The sequence below is a fragment of the Mauremys reevesii genome, linkage group 7 (assembly GCF_016161935.1).
Source record: "Mauremys reevesii isolate NIE-2019 linkage group 7, ASM1616193v1, whole genome shotgun sequence".
NCBI lineage: Eukaryota > Metazoa > Chordata > Testudines > Geoemydidae > Mauremys > Mauremys reevesii.
This window is the reverse complement of record NC_052629.1, coordinates 100392000-100417844: the sequence shown is the minus strand read 5'-3', so window position 1 is coordinate 100417844 and position 25845 is coordinate 100392000. Positions and strand designations below refer to the sequence as shown.

Below are 25845 nucleotides of genomic sequence, written 5' to 3'. Positions count from 1 at the left end.
GTATATGTATTATACAATCTTCAGATTCTTATGCCTGATTGTTTTATAACAGCCTGATCCTGGTAAAAGAAACAACTTCACAATTACACCCTGAAAATAGGCAAAAATAGGCTTTCACCATAACCGCTCATCATTGTTACTGTGAATGCTAATGTAATTGCTAGTATGCATGAAAACTTATATTCCTTTTAATCTGATCTTGCAATTATTCAGTAAAACTTAACACATTGAAAAAGAAATAGCCAGGAACTCATATTTTACAATAGTAAACACAAAAATTGGGCTAAATTTTGCTCTCTGTTACACTCCTAAAACCCAGTGAATTTACTGGGCCAAATTCTGCACTCTGTGATCTCATTTGTGTAGAAATCAGTGTGATTGCATGGGGCATTAATTGGCACCATATTTGGCTCAGTGACTTTAGTGGGGTTGGAGAGGTATCAATAGAAACAAAGACTGTCCCACTGTATTTTCTTTCTTTCTTTAATTAGGCCCCAGTCCTGCATTTGTCTTCTGCTGGCAGACCTTTGGCTTGAGCGCTTAGAATTTGACTTATGATAACATTTTTAGATTTTGGAATGAAAGGAGAACTGTAGGTTCCATACTGTAGATCCTGCTGTGACTGTATTTGACCGATATGTTCCAGCACTTAACAACATAAGAGTGGCCATACTGGGTTAGACCAAAGGTCCATCTAGCCGAGTATCCTGTCTTCTGAAATGGCCAATGCCAAGTGCTTCAGAGGGAATGAACAGACCAGGCAATCAATGGAATTTTCTCCCTTTCCCTGTTCAGACACAGAACAGAATGAAACTGATGGCAGACAACTATGATGATGACCATCACCACTTCCACCACCACCACCACCACCACCATCACCGGTCTCCTGGGAGGACCCAGCACTCAAATCACCGACCCTCTCCAGATCAGGTCAGTCACCTCCTTTCTTACCTTCACACTAACCCTTTTACCATTCTGAAATTTCAAGATAAAATAAATCTTCCAAAGAAATAATAAACAATATAAGTGATACACTTTTTGAACTGAAACTAATAGCTTTGGTATTTATTTCCATCACTCAGGGAATCTAAACGTTTTCCTTTCTCTTTCTGTTTGTCTTATAATATTTTTCTTCTCTCTCTACCTTTTTCTTTTGCGTTAAGCTTTTAAGCAGAGTCCCGATTCAACTGTTTAAATAGAAAGTTACTGAAGATCTGTTTAATTACTGTAACTTCACTATTAGGTACTTGCTTTTTGGAATAACTGCTATTCAAAGACTTGGTCAGCATTTCCATTATAAGCTTGTGTTCAGTTGTTCCTAAACTGGCCATGAAAATATCTTTGAATTTAAACCATTCATTGGCAAATATTGCAGTAACTCAGTTTTGGTTGTCTTTAGTAAACAAAATGTAAATGTTTTGGGGTATACTTTAGAGTGATTTTCAAAAATGACTAGTGATTCCAGAGGGCCTCAATCTTTGAGTGCCCAACTTGAAACATCTTCAAGAGACCTTTGTTTCAGAGTAACTATCCTCTGACAATTGGGACCCATTAGTGTGTGTCAGTTTGGATACCCCAAAACTGAGCCACCACCTAAATCACTAATCACTTCTACAAATATCAGAACTTGTTCATTATAAACAAAACTTGCATATTTTTATTTAAAAATAATATTAAAATGTTAATATTTTACAAAATGTGAAAAAATAATGTAAATCAAAATTACTCAAATGTGATTCCATTTTAATTTTATATTAGCACAATTTCTAGGGCAATGTACCTCACCTTGCCTATAATTTTAATACATAATATAATGTGATTTTATTGTCACCCCAAAAATTTGTCTTTAGGAGGTTTTTTTTATGCTGCTTCTGCAATTAATGTTGCTGTAAATAGGCAAATAATTGGTAAGTGTCAAATGTTCAGCCTCCGTACTCTTGGATTGTAGCAATCTGCATAAAGTGGATACCATGACATTAAACTTTATGATTTTGTTGTGTTTAAGATGGATGTGTTTTCAAACAGAAACCGAGGGCTTTTTGTTTTCTGAAATGCTAAGGCCTTGATCCTGCAAGGACTCAAGCTAATGTATCACTTTCTGCATACGAATAGTTCCATTGGAATTAATAGGACTATGCATGTGCATAAAGTTATGTACATGCTAAAGTCTTTGCAGGATTTGGGGCTTTGAAGTGAACTTCTGAGAAATTTATTGAAAAGTGCTAAACAGTTTGCAGAATATTTGGGTTTAAAATAGCTTGTCTATTTTAGCCCCTGTTTTTATATTACAGTATTATTACCAAATTTTATTTTACCCTAACTGTGTGAAACTATAAGGATTACAATTTTTATTTCTTTCCCTTTATATTGTGTTGTTGAAATAATTGTTTTTCTTTTTTGCTATCTGCAAAATCTTTTCCTTCTTATTTTCTTTTACCTCTGGTTCTCTTCCTCCCCCCTTTTCTCCTTTCCTCACCACTAATTAGAAGAAACTACCTCCGTGGGGTGGGATTGATGAGAGCCAGAGGACCAACACGGCAAAACTCAGCAGTATCTCTTATTGTGCTTCTGGGTGTCAGTTTTTAGATGAGATGGTTTGTGAAATATTCAGTATGTTGGAAAAGAATAATGCAACACTTTGTTCTATTATATTTTAGACACTTGATGGCCCTCTGTCTTCCCCTGATGAGCCTACTTCAGAAGTAGGCTGAATTGATTAGGATATTTTTGATGCAATATCTTCACATATGATACTGCCCTCTTGTCTGTTCATAGGATGGTTATTTCACTACTCCTGCACCACGCAGTTGCTGCTAAGTGATTATGTGACATACTCAGGGACTAGTTTTCCAAACCATTTACCAAGCAGTAAATAAATATTGCTACCTCCAAGGGAGCAAGAAGGAAGCAGGGGAGGGAGGAATTGTGACTCGCAGTGCCACCCGGTTCCATCTCTGTTGGTGGCAGCTTACACAGGACACCAACCTTTGCTCAGGGCTGTGCTTAGTCACAGTAAGACTTGATAAGAGCACAGCCCACACTGGTAGTGCTGCAATTTTGTAGGTTGCACAATATGACTGCAGGTCAAAAGCTGCATTGTAAAGAAGTCTCACACACTTTATATTCAGTAAAAAAAAAATGGGGTCTTTAAAAATAAATATTTAAAATTGGAGACATAGATTTGTAAGATTTTTCTACAGACACACTGGTGCTAAAGAATTAACATGTCCCTACCAAAATGTTATTTAAATGCTACATTTTGGGGAGTCTGATAAGAGCCTGAACTCTTTCGTTGATTCCCTTCTGCAGAACACCAAAGCAATGACATACTTACTAGAAAAAAGAACAGGAGTTCATGTGGCACCTTAGAGACTAACAAATTTATTTGAGCATAAGCTTTTGTGAGCCACAGCTCACTTCATCGGATGCATAGAATGGAACATATAGTAAGGAGATATAGATAGATATAGATAGATAGATAGATAGATATAGATATATATAGATAGATAGATATAGATATATATAGATATATATCTCCTTACTATATATTATATATATATATATCTCCTTACTATATGTTCCATATATATATATATATACACACACACACACACACACACACACATACAGAGGACATGAAAAGGTGGGAGTTGCCCTACCCAACTCTAAGACGCTAATTAATTAAGAGAAAAAACTTTTGTAGTGATAATCAAGACAGCCCATTTCAGACAGTTTGACAAGAAGGTGTGAGGATACTTAACATGGGGAAATAGATTCAATGTGTGTAATGGCTCAGCTGGTATGAAAGAAGGACGCAGGTGCTGCTCAAAGGAGGAGGGAGGCAAAGTAATAGTATGTTCAGACTAGGAAGAAGTGAGTAGGAGTTGAAGAGCATGATGAAGTCATCAGCAACAGGAGGAAGGGTCTGGGAACAGCTAGACAGGAGAGCACAGAAGAAAATTCTTAGGAGGAGGGCACAGGGTCTATAGCAGGAGGAAGAGAGCCTGATTCTGATCTCACAATTCTATTGACAATATGGTGTTACGCCTGATTTACACTGGTGTATGAGAATGCAAAATCTATTCCAATAACATTTCGTAGTTCATTTATTTTGGCAGGCAAATTAAATAATTGTATGAAAAAATTGAGTGGTTTGTAAAAACAACCATGAAATATACAAATGTTAAGAAATTGAGTATTTTCAGCCAGTTTGTCAATTAGTATTGTCAATAGTGACAGAAAATGAAGGAGAAGAGGTGAGAGGAAAGGTAAGGAGTTCAGTTTGGACCATGTTAAGCTTAATTCAGTGGTGAAACATATAGGAGGAGAGAGGCTGAGATGCAGTATTGGACTGAGGGATTCTGGTCAGATGTAGAAAGGTAGATTTGTGAGGCATGCATGAAGACAGTAATTGAAGCCATATGAGCAGAAGGGTTTGCACAAAGAAAGGATGTAAAAGAAGAAGAGGAGAAGGCAAGGATGGAACCCTACAGTCCTCCTATGGAGATGAGAGATGCTGAAGAAACAGCCAGAGAGAGATAGGAGAACTAGCAGAGACTGGAAGAATGAAAGCCCTGGGAAGAGAATAAGATATCATGAAGTACATTGATCAGCAATGTAAAGAAAGCAGAGAGGTCCATGAGGATGAAGATGGAGTAGAAGCCTTAAGATTTGGCTGAGAAGAAAGTACTTGGAGCCTTAATGTGAGAGGTTTCAGTTCAGAGAGTGAAAGCCAGAGTGGAGGGGTATCCAAATGGAACTTAGGTCAGTGATGGTAGATGACACATTGATTGAGTTTGGATATGAAGGGAAATTGGGCTTTATTGGAGAGCCAGGTGGGGCTGAGGTGTTTGAGGATAGAGCAGACCATGTTTGTGAGAGGAATGAACCCAAAGAGAATGAGAGACTGAAGAGGGTTTACAGCTGAGTCATTAGAGAAGAGGGAAGAAGGAACAGAGAAGAGGGCATATGAGCAGTAAAAAAAGTCATTACGTTGGTGTAGTGGAGGCTGGAGAAGGACTGAGAAGGAGAAATAGGTGGCAGGTGGGCGATGTTGAAGGAAATCAAGAGTTGGTCAGAGAGAACTTGGACAGTGAGAGGTGAGAAAAATAAGCCATGTTTGGTGAAGAGAAGATTGAGGAAGTGGCAATTTGAGTGAATGGGAGAGTTGATCCAGAGTTCCATGTCAAGAGGAAGTAACAGTAAGAGTAAAATTCATTGGCTCAAGCATCAATGTGGAAGGTGAAATCACCCAAGGTGAAAGTTGAGGGATGTTAGATGAAGAAGATGGAAAGCCAAGGTCAAAATCAAAGCAGGTGGATGGAGAGTAGGTGATGACAGCTGCATGCAGAGGGAGAGAATGAGTAAGACTGGGAGGAGTTGTAAACAGCAGGAACAGGAGAGTAGTAGCCTGATGCCACTATCTGATATTTGGAGTGAAAGGTACAAGAAGAAGAGGCCAAAAAAGAGCAGCTACTGAGGCAGAGCTATGGCATAGAAATAGAAATTCTGGTTTCTGTGGATAGGAAGAGCGAGAAGGAAGGCAAGATGAGGAGGTTGTGCATAGCATTTGTCTCTCTTTGGGTGAGACACATTCCACAGTGAGCAAGAGAAGGAGCATAGGAAGGTAATGAAGATGCAGATGGGTATAAGGTTTGAAGGGGCAGCCACTGGAATAGAGATAATGTCAGGGATGATTGTGGGATTTGAGAATCTGGTGTCTGGGAAGATTATGTCAGAGGCAAGGAGGGGAATTGACAGAGGATGCAGAAGTGAGATATGGACTTGCAGTTGTGTGTGAGCAGGGGACAGAGGGATGAGGGTAGAGTGGGTGAACTTGGAGCAGTAAAAGGGAAGTGAAGAAGGGATGTGTGATAGAGATGACAGGAAGTAAGGGGGATGAGTGAGTCAGAAAAGCGGTGTGATGAGAATGGTAGGACTCTAATGAGAGAAGATTATGCAGTCAAGGAGCAGAAGAACAGGAGGTGACAATAAAATGGAGGGTGAATATATCAACAAACCAGCAAGATAGCAAACTGATGGTACATCAGTTAAACCACGTCAGTTGGTTAATTATGCATCAAGCAAATGAATAGATCCATAAGCTAATCATTGTCAAAAGAATCTCCAACAGAACAGCATGCTAGCTGTGAATGTGAGAGAACTAATCATAGCCCAGGCTTACATTTTTCAATTATGAATCATTTTTCTCTGTCTGTGATCTGTTATTGTTTGCTATTCCATACAGTACTCTTTGTTATTACAGTTTGATTGTCATGTGGTTTTATTATGCAAACCTTTATTTCCTATTCACAACAGTGTATTGCATACAAAATTCGGGATGTGTGGTTTTTGGTGACCATGATCCAACATGCTGGTAGTGGTGTGAAACCACAGAATAAACTGGAAAAATAAACATGTAAATGGTCAGGGGATACTTTTAATTTTATGAGAAGAAAAAGATGGTGCACACTGTATCACATATGCCACTTAACGGGGACTGCTAGTTACCCTTTCAAGGTTGTCTATCAATTTTGAAGACTAAGCAGAAATTCCAAAAGATAAGGCATAACTTCTAAACAGAAAAAAAGATATTTGAAATACACACAGCATTAACTTTGAAAAATATGTTTGTCTACATTGTATTGAGTTGATAGTGATGATTTTGAATGTTGCTAGTTTTATACATGTATTTATATATATAGACATATCTTTCTGGAAAACTTTGATATTATATGTGGCATATATGAAAAAGTGTGTGCTCATGCTTGCATGAGAGAGTAAGATTTTCTACCCCTCAGCATATATTTGGGAGAGTAAGGCCCTCTCCACCCTTTATGTATGTCTGTGTGTGCATATACTTACTATAAAGAGAGAGGGTGTGTTATCAATCTATATGTAGATAACATATACACACACCTTGGAGACGAATAAACACACTCACATTTTTCACATGATGCTGTTTGCTAAGGCTATACTTTACATATTATATTTACATTATAAATGCTATGTCAGGGCAAGATTGAAACTTTTCAGCTCACCCTGAGTAAGGAGCAGCATGTGGGTGTGCTGCCCCAGAAGTAACCCCGTGTAGGAATTGTGACTCCTGGCAAAGGAGACGACTTCTTTACTGGGTGTAGCATATTCCTCCTCTTCAGCCTGATCAAATCCACTGACTGATGTGTTAAGGGAGAATAGCTAAGTCTCTACCTACTCCCTGCCCCTCTTCCCCTCGCCTTCTGCCTATCTGTTTGGGAGAGAAGGGAGTAAAGGTACACGGCTCCAGCTTAGCCTCATATGTCTGGATTAATGTCTAGAGAAGCCCTAAGAAAGCTGCATAGGGAATAGGGATATTCTTACTCTCCCATACTCCCCTGTGTGAGTGTATGTGTCAGACACAAAAATCTCTCATATTTATTGGTATTGAGTAAGTTCAATAAAGTAAAATAAATACACCTCAGTACAGCATTTGTAATTTTCAGATCTTTCATCCAGAATTGGCTGTTAACAAACAAATTAAATCTGCAACTTTGTATTTAGATTAGTTGATTCTTTCCCTTCAGTTTGTGCTTGAGAGTTGGCAACTTACTCAAATTCCACCTGGAAACTTATTGGCAGTCAGTGCAGATCCTGGAGCATTGACGTAATCTGCTCCCAAAGTGAAATTCTCCTTAATAAGCATTCAGAGCTAGCTTCGGTTTCCAAGTGGCTGTAACATAGGTAGCCCCATGTAGAGTGCATTACAGACCTCCAGGAAGCTTTTTCTTGAGAGACTCTCCTCCTCCCAACACTTTGTAGTCTAGAGGAAGGTGCTTCAGACCAGCAGACTGAATTCTAGTCCTAGATCTTCCATTCGGTGCTGATAATATTTCTGTCTGCTTCACAACCCTTATTAACTAAGGCATCACATCCCTGCCTTAGAGGGAGGCAACTGTCATTCATCCATTTTACAGTTAAGGTAATAGGGACTGTACCAGCTCACTTCAGGCTAAACTGGGTATAGAACACAGGTTTCTATCATTACAGACCCAATTTTCATCCACTCTGTCACATTGCCTTTCAGAAGGAATGTGATATTCTCTCTCTACTGACAGTCTGCTCCCAGAGCCAGGAACAAAACCTAAGAAATCTGATCTTTGTTAGTGTTGCTAATACCAAGCATTAAAAAATTATTACTCTGACCCACACAAAATCATGAGATTTTAAAAAGTAATATTTTGGGTGTTTTTTCTTTGCCTTCTGGTTTTAGGGCCTTTAGGGTACACATTGGTCATGTTTTCATGATTTTCTCTGCAGCCCGAGGATTACAAATGTACCTTATTAAAAGGAAATCTGAGATTCTCACATAATCACAGGATTCTAGGAGCTGGGGCTTTAAAAAGAAAACAAACCACCAAATATGGTGAGAGGTGCTTTTCTCTTACCTAACTCTTACCCTGCTTCTAAGTATATGGACGGAGATGTAAAAAAACAGGTTCAATATGACAAATTTATGGAAGAACAGGGGGTTAGCCAAGAGTCTTGTTTTAGTCATTGTTTTAGCTTATTAATGTATCAAGTGAGTATGGTAATTTGAAAAGTATAAAATAGAAGTTGTGAATCAAAAACCCAAATTAAATTAGGTCTGGTTTGGGTTTGTGACTGGAAAAGAAAAACATGATCAAGAGTTTGCCACAATCAAAACCAAAACTTGCTTTCTAAACTCATCAGTATGTAAAACTGAATTTTTTACACATCACAAAAACAATAGAAATTGGGCTGATAAGGAAAGCACCAACTCAGCTTCTAATATAAGAAGGAGCTACTGTGGTATAGCAGTTTAGTGCATAGCCTTGGAAGCCAGTGTCAATGCGCTCCAGACACTGACTCATTGTTTGACTTTGGGAAAACATTAAACTACAGTACACCTAAACCACTGATACAACTTTAACATGGATTCTGTATAATAATAATAGTAATAATAAATTAATTAATACCACACAGTGCTGGTGTTAATTAATTAATGCCGTAATGCACTTTGAGATGCAAAGATGAAAGGTGCTAGAGTGAAGTGCAAAGTGATGGTGAAAGTAATTTCAGGTTTTACAGTATTTCCCCTTACTTTCACATGTTGCTGGGCACATGCACTTTAGGGCGATTATGCTGTGAATAACTTCCAGTTCATGTGGTCATAGTAGCGAGGAAAATAGAACATCACTCAGATGAAATAGTCAATCCTGTCTATTTTACAAATATTCTATTTTAAAAATATTATGATTTTAAAAAGATATTTTACCCTAATTAAGATAAATACAATAAAAACTTTTATCATGGTCAGCATCATGTAGTACACAGTTGTCATGGTTATTTTTTGTTCCAGGCATGGAGGAAAACTGTGTGGCAGCTGTTAGCTAATGCTGACCTTTTGGTGGCAGCCACTGTATTTCTCATTTTCTTTATACAGTCAAAAGTCAAGACTTAGGCATTGACTGAGTAACTAACTGAAGTCAATGAGACTAGTCATGTGCTTAAAATTAAACATGTGCTTACGTGCCTTCCTGACTCAAGGCCTTAATGATGACTTCATACTGCAGATCAGAGAACCTGCAGAGGACTATTCTTGCCTTTAATATTTATATAGCCACTAATATCTACTTTATTCCAAAACGGGGACTGAACCGACACTTTAGACTTTGAGGAAGTTTGGATTTGGTTTCATACTGAAGTTTCACAGTAGATCTTTTATATATTGTAATAGCCTAGGTGAAAACCCTACGTCCAAAAAGCCATGAACTTTCTGATTTGGATCTCTGTTTTGTAGCTCAGACTCATCCCTTGTTTATTCTAATTTGACAATGCTGTATTTATATTCATATCACAGTGTTAATTGATGTCTAGTAAGCTCTTCAATCAAGTAAAATCCTATGTAAATGGGAAATATTTATTACTGTTGTTATAATTATTACAGCAATATGAATTTTCACATGCCTTTTAATCATCTTAAAGTTGCACTTTTTCTGGCAGCTAAGTTGGAGTGCAGAGGTTAGGTTTTACTGTCTATGTTACCTCCAGAAGATAGACTCTGTATATTGAAACGTTATACCCATCCTTTGCTTAGAGAAAAAAATTTATTTTATGTTTTGAGGTTTAATGAATGTGATATAAATGTATACATACTGTCCTGCGTGTATATTTATATATATCTATATTTATATGTCAGCTTTGTGGAGTCTTTTCCACATATGGAAGAATTTCTTGAGATCATGTTTAGCTGTAGAAACTTCTCCCCATCACTTCCCAGGAGTGTGTGTATTAGGATATACAGTACTTATATAGAGAGGTTTACATTTATCTTACATTGCTTAGTAGAAAAATTAACTGCCACCATCACAGCCTAAAGCAGCTGAAAGAGGCAAAAAAAAAATTCCATTCTGTAATTTACAGTAACTTGATAACAAAAATTGCATATCTGATGCGTTTAATGTTGGTTATTTACATGAGATAGCATGTCATAGGCTTTCATTATAAAGGAGTTTATACATTTTTGCAATGCAAATCTGATTTCATGGACCACTTCTTTTAGGAAGCTTTGGATTTTGGCTTCATCTAGTGACAAAGCTTTAAAATACATAAGTACATGGTGAAACATCTTATTCATATTATTGTTAGTAAGGGAGTGATAAAGTCAGTGGTCACATTGTACTTATTGTATTTGGGTACATCTTAAGTATATACAAATAGGTAAATTATGGGATTTATTTTAAGGGCCTCCTTATAACTTGCTGACTCATTATTAATTGTGACCACTTTTGTCATGGACAGATTTGAAATATATCTGAGAGTCCCATAGGTAAAGCTAAAGGAATTTTTAAGATGTATTCAACTTTCTGAGTATAAAAAAGACCCCTATAATATGAAGCTCACAAAGCTCTATTCACCAGAGATGCAAATGAATCTTCACAGCCAGTCTCTTCCCATTTTCCAGTTACAGGCTCAGTCCTGCATGTCATTCATGCACAGAACTCTCACTTAAATCAACTGCCGTTCTATGTACGGAAGGCTTGTGGGATTGGGCCCTAAGATATATTTGACCTTACAAGTTTCTTATAAGTGACTAACAGATAAAACATTCTCAGAGCTGTTATAAATATTTAAGATTTCCTGAGTTTAAAAGGTGTAATTTAAAGACCTTTTATTACAAAGCAAGTAAATGTGTACATCAAAGGAAATAGAAATAGCTCTGAGGGAATTAATATATGTAAGTATCGTTGTTTGCAATGGCTCACGGCTTGTAGTTACATGTTTAATGAACCATCACTAGCCACACACAATAAGGAGATATGATTGTAAATCAGACTTTAGAAAGCTAGTTCAAGAGATGAGCAGGTTATCACCACATTCACTTACTTCACATTACAACATTAATGCTTTGCATGCATGCAACATGAAAGGGAGCTGTGATGAGCCTTTGCAGGTAGGGTCTTCTGTTGTAGTAAGAAAGTCAGAACAGCTTAACTCATCTGGGTTCTTCTGTTATGTGTGTTGTGAAAGCATTTATCTAAAAAGAGATTTTATCCCAGGTACTATTTTAGAATTATTTTATTTTAGATAAATAATTTTATAAAGATACTAGAACATTGTTAATGAAAAAATACCTTGTTTGCAATATTATAGCTTCATGAAGGGATTTCTTGGCTCTCTTTTGAATCAGACACCTAAGGCCTGATTTACTCTTGCTCTGCGCTTTTTTGTAGCTGTTTATACCAACGCGAGTGAAAAATGCTACCATATCATAACGAGAGCCTTTTACATTCAATTTGCACTCCCTTGTGTACAGGAGTACCCAATGTGCACAGCAACAGTCATTTGGGCTCATAATTTTCAGTCACCTGATGTGTTACAAAATTCACATACATATTATTTTAGCCTTGTCTAATCCCTTCTTTAGTAGAGTTCCATTCATCTAAGATTCAGCTGCCACAGTTTTACTGTTGATAGATAGACCTTAAAGATCTGGAAGCTGAGAAATATGGTTGTGAAATCTATTTTTAGATACACTTCAGTATTATAACAGATATATTTTGTACACACTCATCAAGAGTAACAAGTTAAGGGCCTAACCAGGCAACACTGGAGTCATTTGCCATTAATTTCAGTAGGTACTAGATCAGAATCATTAGGCCATCATAACAGCATTAGACTGATCTCAACGGCCAGCAGTGTTGTGATAAAGCCAAGTTAAAAGATTTATTCATAGATTATCAAAAAGTACTTGGCATGCAATCATTAGCCATTTTTAGTAAATAACACTTCAAAAATAAAGATACATGTTGGATTTCAGATGCTTTTTTCGCATGTGTATAATTGAAAACTTGCTTTTGATTTAATGTTTTGGATGCCATTAATCTGTAATGCAAGCTGGTATCTTTTCAGCATTTTCAAATGTATAAACCAACTGAAATATCAAGGTTTGAAAAGCAGCAAATGTATACACATACATTAGTCAAAAATTGTTTGATTATGGTTTATTGTTTGAAAGATCCATAGATTAATGACTCTCTATGGTACACACTGACAAGAGAAACTAACGCTTTTTCTGGTGCAAGTCTCTGATAGTAATGACTGTTGGGGCATTTTAAAATTTCAATTTGCACCATAATACATCAAGAATGTGTTGACTGGCAATATACCTCAGTGTGCTTCAAAGAATCATAGACTCATTTTTGGACTGACTTATCTGTCTTCATTGAGTTATCAAACTCTAGTTCATGGTAGAATATTTTTCTTTCAAAACCAATGAACACTGTCATCCTGATTCTTCAATATCTTGAACTTTTGGGTAAACATTTATATCTAAGCAAAGGAATTACAAGGTGAGTGTAAAGTGCTACTGTTTTGATTTGGTACCATTTTACACCACTTTGCACAAGCATAAATGATTACAGAAGGTGTAATATAATACAGAATCAGTCCTCACATTTTTAACACAAACCGTTGTGATTAGGTATTACAGGGATGTGAAAAATTACATCTTGTATATAATTTGTGTGGACAATGGTGAATAGGTCCTTTTAATATCCCTCAATGAGCCCTATCCTCTGTGTAGTTGTGTTAAATTTACCAGGGCCAAGATTTACAATTATTTTAACAATGAGATTGTCACTTTAGTGTAATCCTAGGAAACTGATAAAAAAGAGTGCACAATAGCAAAGGCAAAAATTTTAGATCTTAAACCATCAGGATATTGGAGATAGATTAAGGTACCATAGGGAGGAGGCTCCACTGAGACAGATAATGGACAAATATTTTCAGCTGTTGTATGAACCACACTCTCGCACCAAATGTTTTTAGGTCAGTCAATCACTATTATCCATAGAATTTAATATTGTGAGTATTAACACAAAAGTTAATATAATGTATAAATGAAGATAGTTTTTTCAGAGATGTTGTTATTGGGGACATTGAGCCCCAATTATGGTAGGCATATGTCTTTGATCATTAAATACTGGTGGTCTTCGGTACATTATCGGGCGTGGGGTAGGAAATAGAGATGTAGTATTCAATTTATTTCCTAGAGAAGCTGTAAATCAAGTCACAATAATGTCATTGTAGATTTTTAGATAAGGTAAATTGAGACTTGTCTGATCTTTTTAATGGTAGAAAAATAAAAGTCCAGCTAAAGTTTTTGACTCATTTGTGCATCATAATAGATTATAGTGTTAACTAAATTAACTTTCCCAAGCTGATTAATACATGTACAAAATAAGATCTTGTTACAGGAGTTCTCACAACAAAATAGATGGAAGAAAAAGAAAAAGATGAAAGAGGAATTTTATTAATATTGATAGATTCATAGATTTGAAATCCAGAAGGGGCCATTGTGATCAACTGGTCTGATCTCCAGTATAACACAGAGCAGTGAACCTCACCCAGGTGCATTAAGACCATAATTTGTGTTTCAGTTTACGCCACTCTTTTAGAAAAATATTCAATCCTGATCTAAAGGCTGCAAATGATGGAGAATCCACCACATTCTTAGGCACGGTAAATTGTTCCGCTGTTTAATTTTCCTCACTGTTTTTAAAAAAAGGTGCCTTATGTTTAGTGTGAATTTGTCTAGCTTCAACTTCCAGCCATTGGATCTTGTTATGCCTTTTTCTGTTAGATTAAAAAACATGATCATGCCCTACAAGTATCTACAAAAGGAAAAGATTTTTAATAGTTCTGAAGTCACTTCTTTACTAGTGGCAGCATGAGACCTTTGTCAAATGTCCCCCAGATTGAAATCCCCCAAACGATTTGGATAAATTTACTCTTTAAAAGGATCATGATAATCAGTTGATAATCTGAGTTATGTGGCATCCATATTTTTAATATTAAAACTGAACAGATAGACAAAGCTTGTGAAAAGAACCAAAATATTCAAAAAGGGGAAGATACAAACATAATGGTGAATTCAATAGAAAAGTTGAATAGCATAATTTTGAAAACAATCATAAAAGGCAAATGAATACAGTAACAATAAACTTCTGTTTCAATCTAACTACATATGGTTTTATTAACATAAGGCCATGCACAAATAGTTCTGTATTGCAGTCAGTGGTAGTCATGTGAATAAATCCAAGAGTAAAATTTGGCCCATAGAAATCATTCTATAACCACACTAAAAATGTATTTACCAATCATATTATGCAGTGGAAAATACACAGGTGGAATCTTGTGGAGTTTCTTAACCCGCAGGTATTTCTTACATAGTTTACACCGTGGACCTATTCTCCTATTGATGTGTATGCAATACTGTTGAAAGGAATATGCATAATGAGCAAGTGTAATATACATGATACCTTTGTACAATAGCTCAGTACAGTAGTTTTAGTTTTGCAACGCTACCTTAGCACTGAGAAAGGAATTTTCATATGAAGAAATATTTCAACTATGGTGTCTCATAAAACCACAAACTCCATCATTGTCTGCCTGTGCTCTGCCCTGAGGCCCCACCTCCATTTGGCCTCTTCCCTTTGAGGCCCCGCCTGCTGCTCACTCCTCTCCATCCCCTGACCCCTGTGTGAGTGGCAGGCAAGGCCTTGAGGGGGGGGAGAAAGGCCAAGCGGAAGTGGGGCCTCAGGGTGGAGTGTGAGTGGGGCCTCGGGGGAAAGAGGCTGAATGGAGGTGGGGCCTTAGGGGAGAGCAGGGGTCATGGCCATGGTCCAGGTGCTTGGGCCCACAAAAGATTAATTTGGCCCTGCTGTAACCTCACCATCTCTCCTCTTGAATGTGGCTTAAGGGCGGGCTATATATATGGGGAGTTGGCTCCCTGCCATACCAGTCATAGGAGTTCTGAAACTCCCCTTCCCCCATTTCCTCTTCTTTAAAGAATACTTCCTTTAGATCCTTTACCAGTCCATTTTATCTCATCACTGTAGCCCTTCCCTATGGAGTACCTGCACTGGACATCTGCCTCATATTTACATAATAAGTTGCAACATCATAGCCTAACTTCCATTCTGTGTTCACCCGATCTAAGATGAGCCTGCTGTGGGGAAGGCAACCCCCCCACACACACACACACACTTTGTCTTAGCCAATGTGGCAGTGAGAGAAAAGTTCCTTCCCAGGCTCCCAAGAAAGGAGAAACTAGCACAATGCCCACAGCAAATTCTGACAAAACCCAGAGGTGGGAGGGTGGGTGCTGCTCTGCCTGGTTGAGGTAAAAGAGGGCTTTTCCTGCTCCAGAATGAACCTGCAGGGATGGCCCAGCATCCCCACACTGACCTGGTCTGCAGCTTCAGCAAAAAGTCACTCCTTATTTCTCTAGCCCTTAAAGGGGCACACACATTTTCCAACAAACCAGAAAATGCCCCCCACAGCTTAATGTGTGATGAGGTGTGTTTCAGGACTAGCTCATTTGGGGGCCCCACAGGAATATCCCCCCCAATACTAATAATTAATAGGGGGCCCCTGGAGCTGCTCAGGGCCCTAATCAATTGCTTAGTCTGCTTATGTCTAGCGCTGGCTCTGGGTGAGGTCATTCTCCAAATTTTGCTTTCTCTACTTCAAAAAGAGAGAGACACATATAGGGAGAGCAGAATATGGGAGTTTAATTCCATGTTATGGAGTGAACATTTTCCATGTTTGTATCCCTTTTCTTTTCTTTTCTTTTCTTTTCTTTATTGAAAGTCCCAAATTTTGTTCTCAGTTACATGGGTACATTTCCCTTTGAAGTCCATCAGCATTCTCAGAACAGAATTTGGGCTATAATTCTTAATTTTGAGAGATGTAGTAGTTAAAGAAGAAATTAATATTTGCCTATTGAAAAATTAACAATGGACTAGACCAGTGGTGGGCAAACTGCGGGCCACACGCAGCCCGTCAGGTAATCTAAAGGCAGGCCGTGACACAGTCTGTTTACATTTACCGTCTGCAGGCCTGGCCGCCTGCCGCTCTCAGTGGCTGGGAACGGCAAACCGCGGCCACTGGGAGTGGTGGGTAGCCATGCCTGCGGATGGTCAATATAAACAAACTGTTTCACGGCCCGCCAGCGGATTACCCTGACGGGCCACGTGTAGCCTGCGTTGCCCACCCCTGGACTAGACAGTACAACAGCTGCATGTGGTTAGGGAGGGTTCTTTGTAAACATGGAGTTCCCTATTTTTGTTGATTTCTGTAGTTATTTTTTTAATATACCAACAAAGATTAACATAGAGTGTGTTTCCTGGGTGAATGAAATGGGATCAAACTACTCTATGTGAGTGAAATCATGTAGTCTTTCCTCAGCCCTTAATCTAGCAAAACTCCTGAAGACTTATAAGTTATTCAGTTAAAGTCAATGGCCTGAGTAAGAGTAACTCCTACAGAATTCAGTGGGAGCTATTCATATCTTGTCACCTAGGAGAATCAAGCCAAATGGGAGTTGTGCAAGATTTGGCCCTTCATTGAGAATAATAATATTCAGACATTACACTTTCTTTACTGCCTATTATAGCTGTGCAAACCTTAAAACTAAGAAATATTCCAAGTTAACTTTAAAGGAATTTGGCCACATTTCTTCTGTGTTAAATGATAGCTAAGTTTATATTTGACTGTCAGATTTCTTTACTTAATTCAGCAACATGGAAGACATCTTTCTTAACATCTGGTTTTTAATAACAGTTGACATCTGGGAGCTCTTTTTTTAATTCCTAGAATGGACTAGGAACAGTAGTGATATTGGCAGTGTATATTTTCATGCTAAAATTCCTGTCTGTTTCAATCATAATTAATTGCCACTCATTTCATTTATTTTTTGATTGAATTAAGTGCCAGCAATTTACATTACACCAGCTAGCTTTAAATGTTAGAAAATTGAAAAATTTCACTTTTTTTTTATATGAATGGGTGGATTTAAAATATAAGAACTTATAAGATTTTATTTGTTCTGAAATGTTAAATTAAATGAAACACATATTACATGTACGTGGTATATATTTGTCTGTCTATCTAGGTATCTGAGTATCATGTAAGAAAAAAGGCCAGGTAAAATTATATATTATTTTTTGTTTTATCTTCCTCCCAATATTCGTACATATCTAACTCCTGCATTCAGGATGAAAGTCCACAGAGACTGTGTTCATATATATGTATCTCTGAGTAGAGAGATTAAGGAACATATTAAAACTGTAATCTGCAAATAAACATACTCAGGGGAGGAACATTTCATTCTTCTGGTACACCTTTTTACCTCAAGCCTATAATAAATGGACAGAACACCCTTTTTTGTTAGAGCAGAATCCCAAATAATGATTTTTTTTTTAAATGTGAGTTTATGAAAATTCCATGAGCAACTGTTACTGAGACAAGCAAAAAACCCTACCATAATAACCTGTAAAAGAGCAAAGAAACTGGCTTATAGTATTCTAGAAATATACGGTATTTAAGGCTTGGTTAAATAATATATTTGATTGATTATATGTTAGAAAAGTATACTTCACTGAAAAGAAATTTTTGATTCCTCAGCAGTTTTTATTGTATCCTTTAACCTTACAGAATGTGAAGCTGTCTGATTATAGTAATTACTTCTTTGCTTACTTACAAGGTTTAAACTGTTTCTGCAGTAAGCGTGGATACACATCGCGTGCAAACAATCAGCTTTTAAAAATATATATAATCTTTTAATATTTAATCTTATAATCCACTTTTGACACAAAGTTTTAACTGGGTGGGAAGAATGTTTTACTTCATTGTTCTTATTCTGGTTGCTATAGATGCAGATTCTCTGATATACAGAAAACTATTGTTGAGTTGTTTTTGCTGCTTAAAAGTGCACAAAATTTTCTTTGTAACTCATGCTTTTAATAGCCAAGATCACTGTACCTTAACATGCACCAAGGTAACTAACCTTTTCTTCTTTCATTTCAATGCTAACATCTTCTCTGTGCATCTCCTAATATCTGGCACGCAGGATGATGAGGAGGGTATATGGGCATAGCCATTCCTATAAACGAAAGTTCCAGTTTTATTCTGAGGGGTGAGAAACCATCTTTTATATCTATTTCAAGTTGCAGTCTAATGTTTTAATTTTCAACTGTATTCAGAGACGTGTGTCTTGAAATTTGCCTATGTAACAATGTGATGTTATCTTATGTGCCATAGGGGATTAGAATAATGTGCAATTTTTTGGAATCATGATGATTCGCCCAATATAAGTTTTTGTTTTTTTTCAATTTCTAGCAGTTTAATTTTTTAGGTCCAAAGTGCTCTTTTCCAAGTAATTTGCATCCACTCTTGTGGATTTCCTGTGAATAATGGATTCCTGTCACTAGTAGATAAGAATGACATCCTCTAGCAGTAAACTTTAAACTGGAGTTAACCTGCCATGTTACGTCAGCTGGGAAAGCCAATATAAGAACTCAGAATTTTTTTTCAGATTAAAAATGAATATCCGTTGTTTAAAATACTTGGCACAGTTTAGATATTGCATCCCATAGGAATCTGATATGTTCATGTGCATGAAAAAGTGATGCTAATAAATGAAACATTATATTTTTGTGAAAATTTAAATTGAGAAATACATGCTTGGTAAGGAAAGCTGCAATCTTCTAATACACCAATTCCATTCTGACTCAAATAAAATGACAAGCGACATCCTAGGTTGTGTCCAGGAAGTTTAAGAATAGAAAAATATAGCTTATTATGCTAATTATTTTCAACTATGAGTATTATATTGTCATTACTTGTCAATTATGTGTTCAGTTCGTAGCCACTTGTAGGTTCTTGCCTTGTAAGTTATATTTAACAAAATAGGGCAGTGGCCCTATAATTATGACATAGGGCTTGATTCTCATTTAAAATAAGGCCACTTTACACCACTCTGGCAGTATAAAGCGGCATTAATCTACATGAAAATCAGGCCCCGGGGTTTAACTGTACAAAACATTTATAATGTAAGTGATGCTTTACTCACTGGAACAGTTCTGTTAACTTCAGTGGGAGTGTTTATGGGTGCAAGGACTACTCACATGAGTAACGATTTGCAGGATCAAGCCCTTGTTGAAGTTGCCTACATTATTTTTCTGAATGTTCTGGTATCTGTCATCAAAAAAATGGAAAAATACATGAATGAATTGTAATTTTATAAATGGATGTATAAGATTTAGTGACTTGACTTGATGAGATTCTCATCTCCAGAATAAACATTTTCCTCATGAGAGTAATTTCTTGTTAATTGAAAGTATGTATTCGTTGTACATAATGACTGTAAGGTGATATTGAATTAGTGATATTCCTATTTAATGGTTTGTGTTTTTTAAAAAAAGAAAATGTTAAAACTCCACGTCACATAGCGAAATTTAACACCCAAGGGTAGTAAAATAAAATGATTATTCTGAAGAGTGTGGTACCAGTCAGCATCTGAACAAAACCAAACTTGTTTATCAAAATACAATTAAAATCATTTTTTTTTCTGATTCAAGTTAAAATGTTACATCGTGTGTTTATATAATATACGTGTATAATGTGTACACACGCGTGCGCACACACACACACAGTATAGTAACAATGCAACAGCACCTACCATACATATTCTAACTACTTCTGGCCCCAGTTTCCTCTCTTCTGCTAATAAGGGTTCTTTAAAAAACAAAAACAAAAACAAAAAAAAAAACTTTAGTTCTGTGTCACATGAAAATTTAGTAGAGGTCTGGGTTTTTGATGTTTTCATGTTGTTCTGTGAGTAATTAGCAAGTGCTGTTCAGCTAAAGTTGCATGTTATTTCAATAAGTTTCTTGTGTAATTTACAAGTAGCACAGTTCTCAACTGTTTGTCAGATTATTTTCTTCTGTCCTGAATATGTAAAGCAGATTTTTGTTTACTTTTCAGGCTCACATGTATTTCCAGTTTTAACAAAGTTTTAGTCTTGGATTTTTTTGTTCGGTTGCCAGTGTAATTTATATCATATTGTTATATTCCAGAGCACTGATAAATATCATATTTGATCTTTCTTTCCAAGTCAGCATAGGCTGGGAGTGCTGCAAAGGTAGCAAATCATACCCCTGGTGGGAGACTGTTTCACATACAAAGTGATTTCAAAGTTAATCCCATTCAGGCCCCCTGATGCAGAAGAATAATGGTTTTAGTGTGGGACCTTCGGGATAGGTTATCATAAAGTGAAAACCTCATGACATAGACCACTTCCTAAGGGAAAAATAACTTATTGGACATTCATTTGATAATAGGCTTTTGAAAGTAAATGTAAGTAATAATAAGGCATCTGATGTTCATTTTGTAAGGATGTACGTGTTTTATTTAATCCACAAACTGAGTTCAAACAAAACAAAAATAAATAAACATTATAATAATGCACTATGGCCATAGGAAAGAAGAAAGCTAAGAGCTTGATTCACCCATATGATCACTAGAGTATGCAGTTTGACCCCATTCTGCATGCAGAGGTGTTCACATCAGGTAGTATAGGAGTCATTACCATCTTCCTCCCTCAGGGATTAGAATGGGAGAAGACTGTTTTAAATTCTCACGGGTTCTCCACAGGAGATCTACTAGCAGGTGTTGCCCTAGATAGCTTAGCTTGGCCCCACTGTCTCCCTGACTAGCTCCACTCACTGTGTAGGTTGTGCTAGCTAGATCTTGATATACTAGCAGAACAGGAGTTGACAGTGGCTTGACTGCAGGGAACATTTTGCCAAGTGGCCTGCAGCCTGTATTCTGTAAGGTAGATGAATCAGGCCCCTGATGATCTAGTTTATGAGAAGGGGCTTCTCTTCAATTTCTATTTAGATATAGATTTTGTATTAATCGTGATATTGAAGTTGTGGATATTGGATGTTATACCTGGACAGTGATAAGTTTCTGAAAGAAACTATATGTTACAAGACTACTGACCAGCTTGAGTGTACCATTCAGGAAGCATAGTATTTGTAAAGCCAGTAATTTGTATAAATTTATTTTGCATAAAAAGAGATTGGCATTTAGCACGATTGTTGGGCTGTATTGCAAGATTTTAAAGTAATATTCTTGTCAGAATTCATTTAAGATGTTATAGCGATAAACTGGAATGACTACTGTCCAAGATTTAGCTTTTCAAAATTTGAATCACACTAGGCAAAAGCATTGGGCAATAAGAGCATGTCTTGGCTCTGGGTGTGATGGATAAGGCCTAAGGTTAAGTGAATTTAATAATTAAGAAGAGTAATAATCCAAGTAAAAATGAACACTGTGGAATGTCTTATTGCTATTAAAAATAGAAATAATAAATATGTTTTTGTTACAAAGCAATATTATAATGGGTCTTCTTTGGCAATCCCTCGAAGCGAGGATGATGTCTTGATGTCTGCTAAGGTGGTTCATTGGTGCATTTTTAAGTGGCTGAGTGCTATAATGGGAATAGCATTCATGGCAATAATTAATATTTCTGTCCAGGCTTCTGAAGTTATAAGGCAAAGATTCTCTGTTGCAGCATTGTTCCACTCCAATATTCTCTACTGAGCTCTTTCTCAATGTAATTGAGAGCAACCTGGGAGCTATCCTAACCTAGGCTAGGTAACAATGATTCCCAAGGGACTGTCCACCAACTGAGCATAACCGAGGCACATCTCACTCCAGCCACCTCCCCTGGATAGTGGTAATATAGAACTAAATGAGACGATATGGGTGGTTTCAGCCGTATCTTTAATGCACTCTGGAGCAGAGTGGTCCAGTGAGTCAGGTCCATAGCATCTCATTATATAGATAAAGTAGATCTAAAGATAAGTAAAATGAACTGGGGTTAGCAGAAAATATTAGTTATCCCTTCACATTTATTTAGATTCAGAATTAGATACTTGTCTAATTGTAAAAAAAAATCTAATCTTTTAGAATTGCTGTGAAGAATTTTACTACAGTTTTAAAAATGTTGCTCAGAAGTAGTTCCAGTGGTGATAAACCCTTAGGGAAGACGTGACTATGTCAGTGGTCAATGAAGCTGATGATAACTGAGAGTGAGGGGAAGTTTACACTGTACCCAGTATTAGAGTGAACAGATGGTTTCAGCCTCCAGAATTTAAGAGCTCCCAGGAGACTCATCAATACATGGGACAAGACATATCTTAAACAGACTCCCCCTTTCCAAAGCAAAGAGTATGATACATAGAAACCATTTTTTTTCAGTCAGCTGAAGTAATGTTAAACCTCAGATTCAGTATAATTTAATTCAGTTTATGTTCCCTGTAGGACATTTTTTTTAGCTTCAAACTTATATCAAAAGCTAATTGTGAACATAAGAGAGAAACAAGAGACAAGCAGGAATGAATGAGAGGGATATTAGTACGTCAGAGGAAAATTGAAGTTAGCATGCAACAGTTTAACTTGAAAACACTTGGACCCACAAGTATGTAGATTTCTAGGAAAAATCTTTCACCTTAGTTCTGGTAGTTCATGAGGGTTGTTGTTTTTTTCACAATACTACTTAGTTATACATTTCAAACTGTAAGTTATGGTTGTAACAACTCTATTCTACTACATATTTTTGTGCATGAACAACATCTTAATAATGATCTTTTAGAGTCACATTAATTTTGATTTCAGAAACTTACATGCAAAGTATATATTGCTGTTGAAAATTCTTTTCTCGGGAGCCTAAAGACATAATTTAATTCTTATAGCTGTAATAGAGAATAAACAAACAGCCTTTGAGTTGAGAGGGATGTTTGTTAAATGAAAGACATTTCTTTTCCTACTAAAATTAAAAGGTCGTTTATGTGGCATAATAGGAGCTACAAGTACAGTGTATGCATGTTGGAGTCAGAATTAAATTTGAGTTTGTCACAAGAATGGCAATTTGCAGTGATGATTTAATCATTGAATTTTCGTACTAATAAAGCCATGGGACCAAATTTGCTCTAAATTATGTAAGTGTAAATATGAGTCACTCCATCAGACTCAATGGATTTATTCCAGATTTACACCAGCATAACTGTGGGCAGAATTGGTCTCATGCAATACAAGAACATTTTTATTTTCTAAAAGCACTAGAGTAGAATACATCTTTTAAAATTGGAAACATATGCAATTTTTAGGATCTGATTCATAAAAAAATACAGATGTGGACATTAATATGTTTTGGCAGAGATCCTGGGCCATATCCTCAGCTGGTATAAATCAGTGTAATTCCATTGACTCCAGCTGAACTATGCAGATTTACACTAGCTGAGGATCAGGTCCCCTTTACAGCAGGATCCATGCTCAAATCAAAATGAAAAATTATGAATATGTACCTGTATAATGGCAAGGTATCAGTAAGTGAATAGTTGTAAATGAAAATCAAATATGGGAACGGTAATCTGTTTAGTCCATGGATCAACAGCTTGAAAGGTCAATATTTTTAAAAGAGAACTCTCTCTGCCTTCCCCCAACTTTATTTAACTGGGAGAATGACCGCCCTGCAGCTTTAAGCAGGTGGTTTTTTTTTTGGGCTAGTCTGGCCGAGTAAAGGGAACAGTGCTTTATGGCTGCGGGGAGGGGTGAGGCAGAGGGGCGGAGATGAAAACTGCTGTAAAAGGGGCAGAGTGGTCACTGACTTATCCCCTGGGAATGCAGGATTTGACAAGGAGCAGCGTGGTGCTGGGAGCCTTCCTTTTTACACAGACCAAGGCTGAGGCAGGGCCCACCCTCCCTCCCTTTTAGGTGGTAAAACCAGGTTTGCTCAACACCTGCTGTGGGCATTATGCTAGTCGTCCCTTTTTTAGGGGGGCTGGGAAGGAATTTTTCCCTTACCACCATATTGGCTTTAGTCCAGTTGGGGTTTTTTTGCCTTCCCCACAGCGGGTTTCTCGAAGGGCTCTGTTCATGCATGGCATGATGGGCGGTGGGCCATATGTCACAACTCATTATTTAAGTGTAGGGCCGATGTGCACTGCAGGTACTTCATAGGAAAGGTATACAGTGACTGGATAAATGACTTGGAAAAGGACTTAAAAAAAGGTGTTCATTAAAGGAATGAATGGGGGTCAGTTGGGGACTCCTATGATTGGTTCAGCAGGGAGCCAACCCCCCATTTTATAGCCCACCTTAACCCTCCTATGAGGTGGGGATGGATGGTAAGGTCCTGGCAATGGATTTGCTGGAGGGACTTTGGTGGAAAAAGAGGGGGAGCTAGTAAAAGCCCCCCGGGTAATTATGGAATAAACATAAGGGTTACCTTCACTGTACACTTATCTGCTGGGTAGTCCCAGACATCTAATAATAAAGTTGTGGCCTGATTAAACCCATGTCAAATGTCTCCTGTCCTTCTTTCAGTATAGCCGGACAATTGTGGCCATCAACCCCTCCATTCTTAGTTTAGCTTAGTTTTCATAGAAGGGCTAATGTATATGCATAACTCCCATTTTAGTCAATGGGAATTACTCAGATTCTGCAGCTGGAGAATCAGGACCCCCAAATTTACTGCATCCTTTTTTAAAGAATTTAACAAAATGTTGCTGCAAATCAAAAGCTGTAACAAAAGAGAGGCACAGAAGAGACCTGCTGCACTATAATAGAGCTGGGCAAATAATGGATTTTTCTGTTAGCTGACAATTTTGAAAAATTAGGGCTGGGGGGGGATTAATTTTGGGTCAACCCAAAAAAGGTCTCTTTTCTGGCTCCCAGAATTTTTGTCAAACCAAAAAACTAAAATAAATAAATAAATAAATCAGGTTGAACTAAGTGTTTCATTTGACCTGAAACTAAATGGTTTGTTTTTAATTTTGACCATTTTGAAAGGTTTGGGATTTTTTAAAATAAAATTAAAGGAAATTTAGAAGCAACAAGTAATTTTGATTCAAAAAAATCAAAATGCCTGATTTCAAAAATATCAAAATGAAATGTTTTTACCTTTCCAAAATTTGTGTAGCTTTTTTTTCCCAAACTAAACAATTCAGCAAAACTGACATGAATTCACAAAATGTTTTGGTGTTTCCACATATTTTGCTGAAAAAATTTCAAACAAAAAATTTTGCTCAACACTAATAATAGATTCATTTCAGTTGAACTGTGAATCCATCGCTTCTCTCTGAATATAAACCCTTATTTGTTGTTTTTGCACATGTACCATTTGGAGCAATAAGTGTTAGAACTTCATGAACTGAAAATTGCAGTTCTTAGAACAACCCAATGCCACACTTTTTGAATGTGGAGTCCCTATAAAGGGTATGTAAGCTGTATATGTACTCTTATTTCAGTTGGACTCTTAATTCAAATTAAAGGTTTACAAAAAATCAACAGCTCTGAGAAATAAACCTCAAGAGACTATGTTCCAAAATGTCAATGCTTAAAGTTGTTCAAAATGTTTCCAGTTTTAATTCTCCATCTTTTTAGTAAGGTCACAGTACCAGCTGCTTATAACTGAAGGTTGCAGCCGAG

General features: G+C 37.0%; 1 protein-coding gene across 3 annotated transcripts in view; it reads left to right on the top strand.

Annotated features, from left to right (window-relative positions):
- ERC2 (ELKS/RAB6-interacting/CAST family member 2) overlaps positions 1 to 25845 on the top strand; it is an 801227-nt gene that overhangs the window by 616580 nt on the left and 158802 nt on the right. For all 3 annotated transcript variants that reach the window (XM_039482087.1, XM_039482086.1, XM_039482085.1), the window contains one exon: positions 796 to 930. In XM_039482087.1, the coding sequence (XP_039338021.1) occupies positions 796 to 930 (135 nt within the window). The remainder of the gene's footprint in view (positions 1 to 795; positions 931 to 25845) is intronic.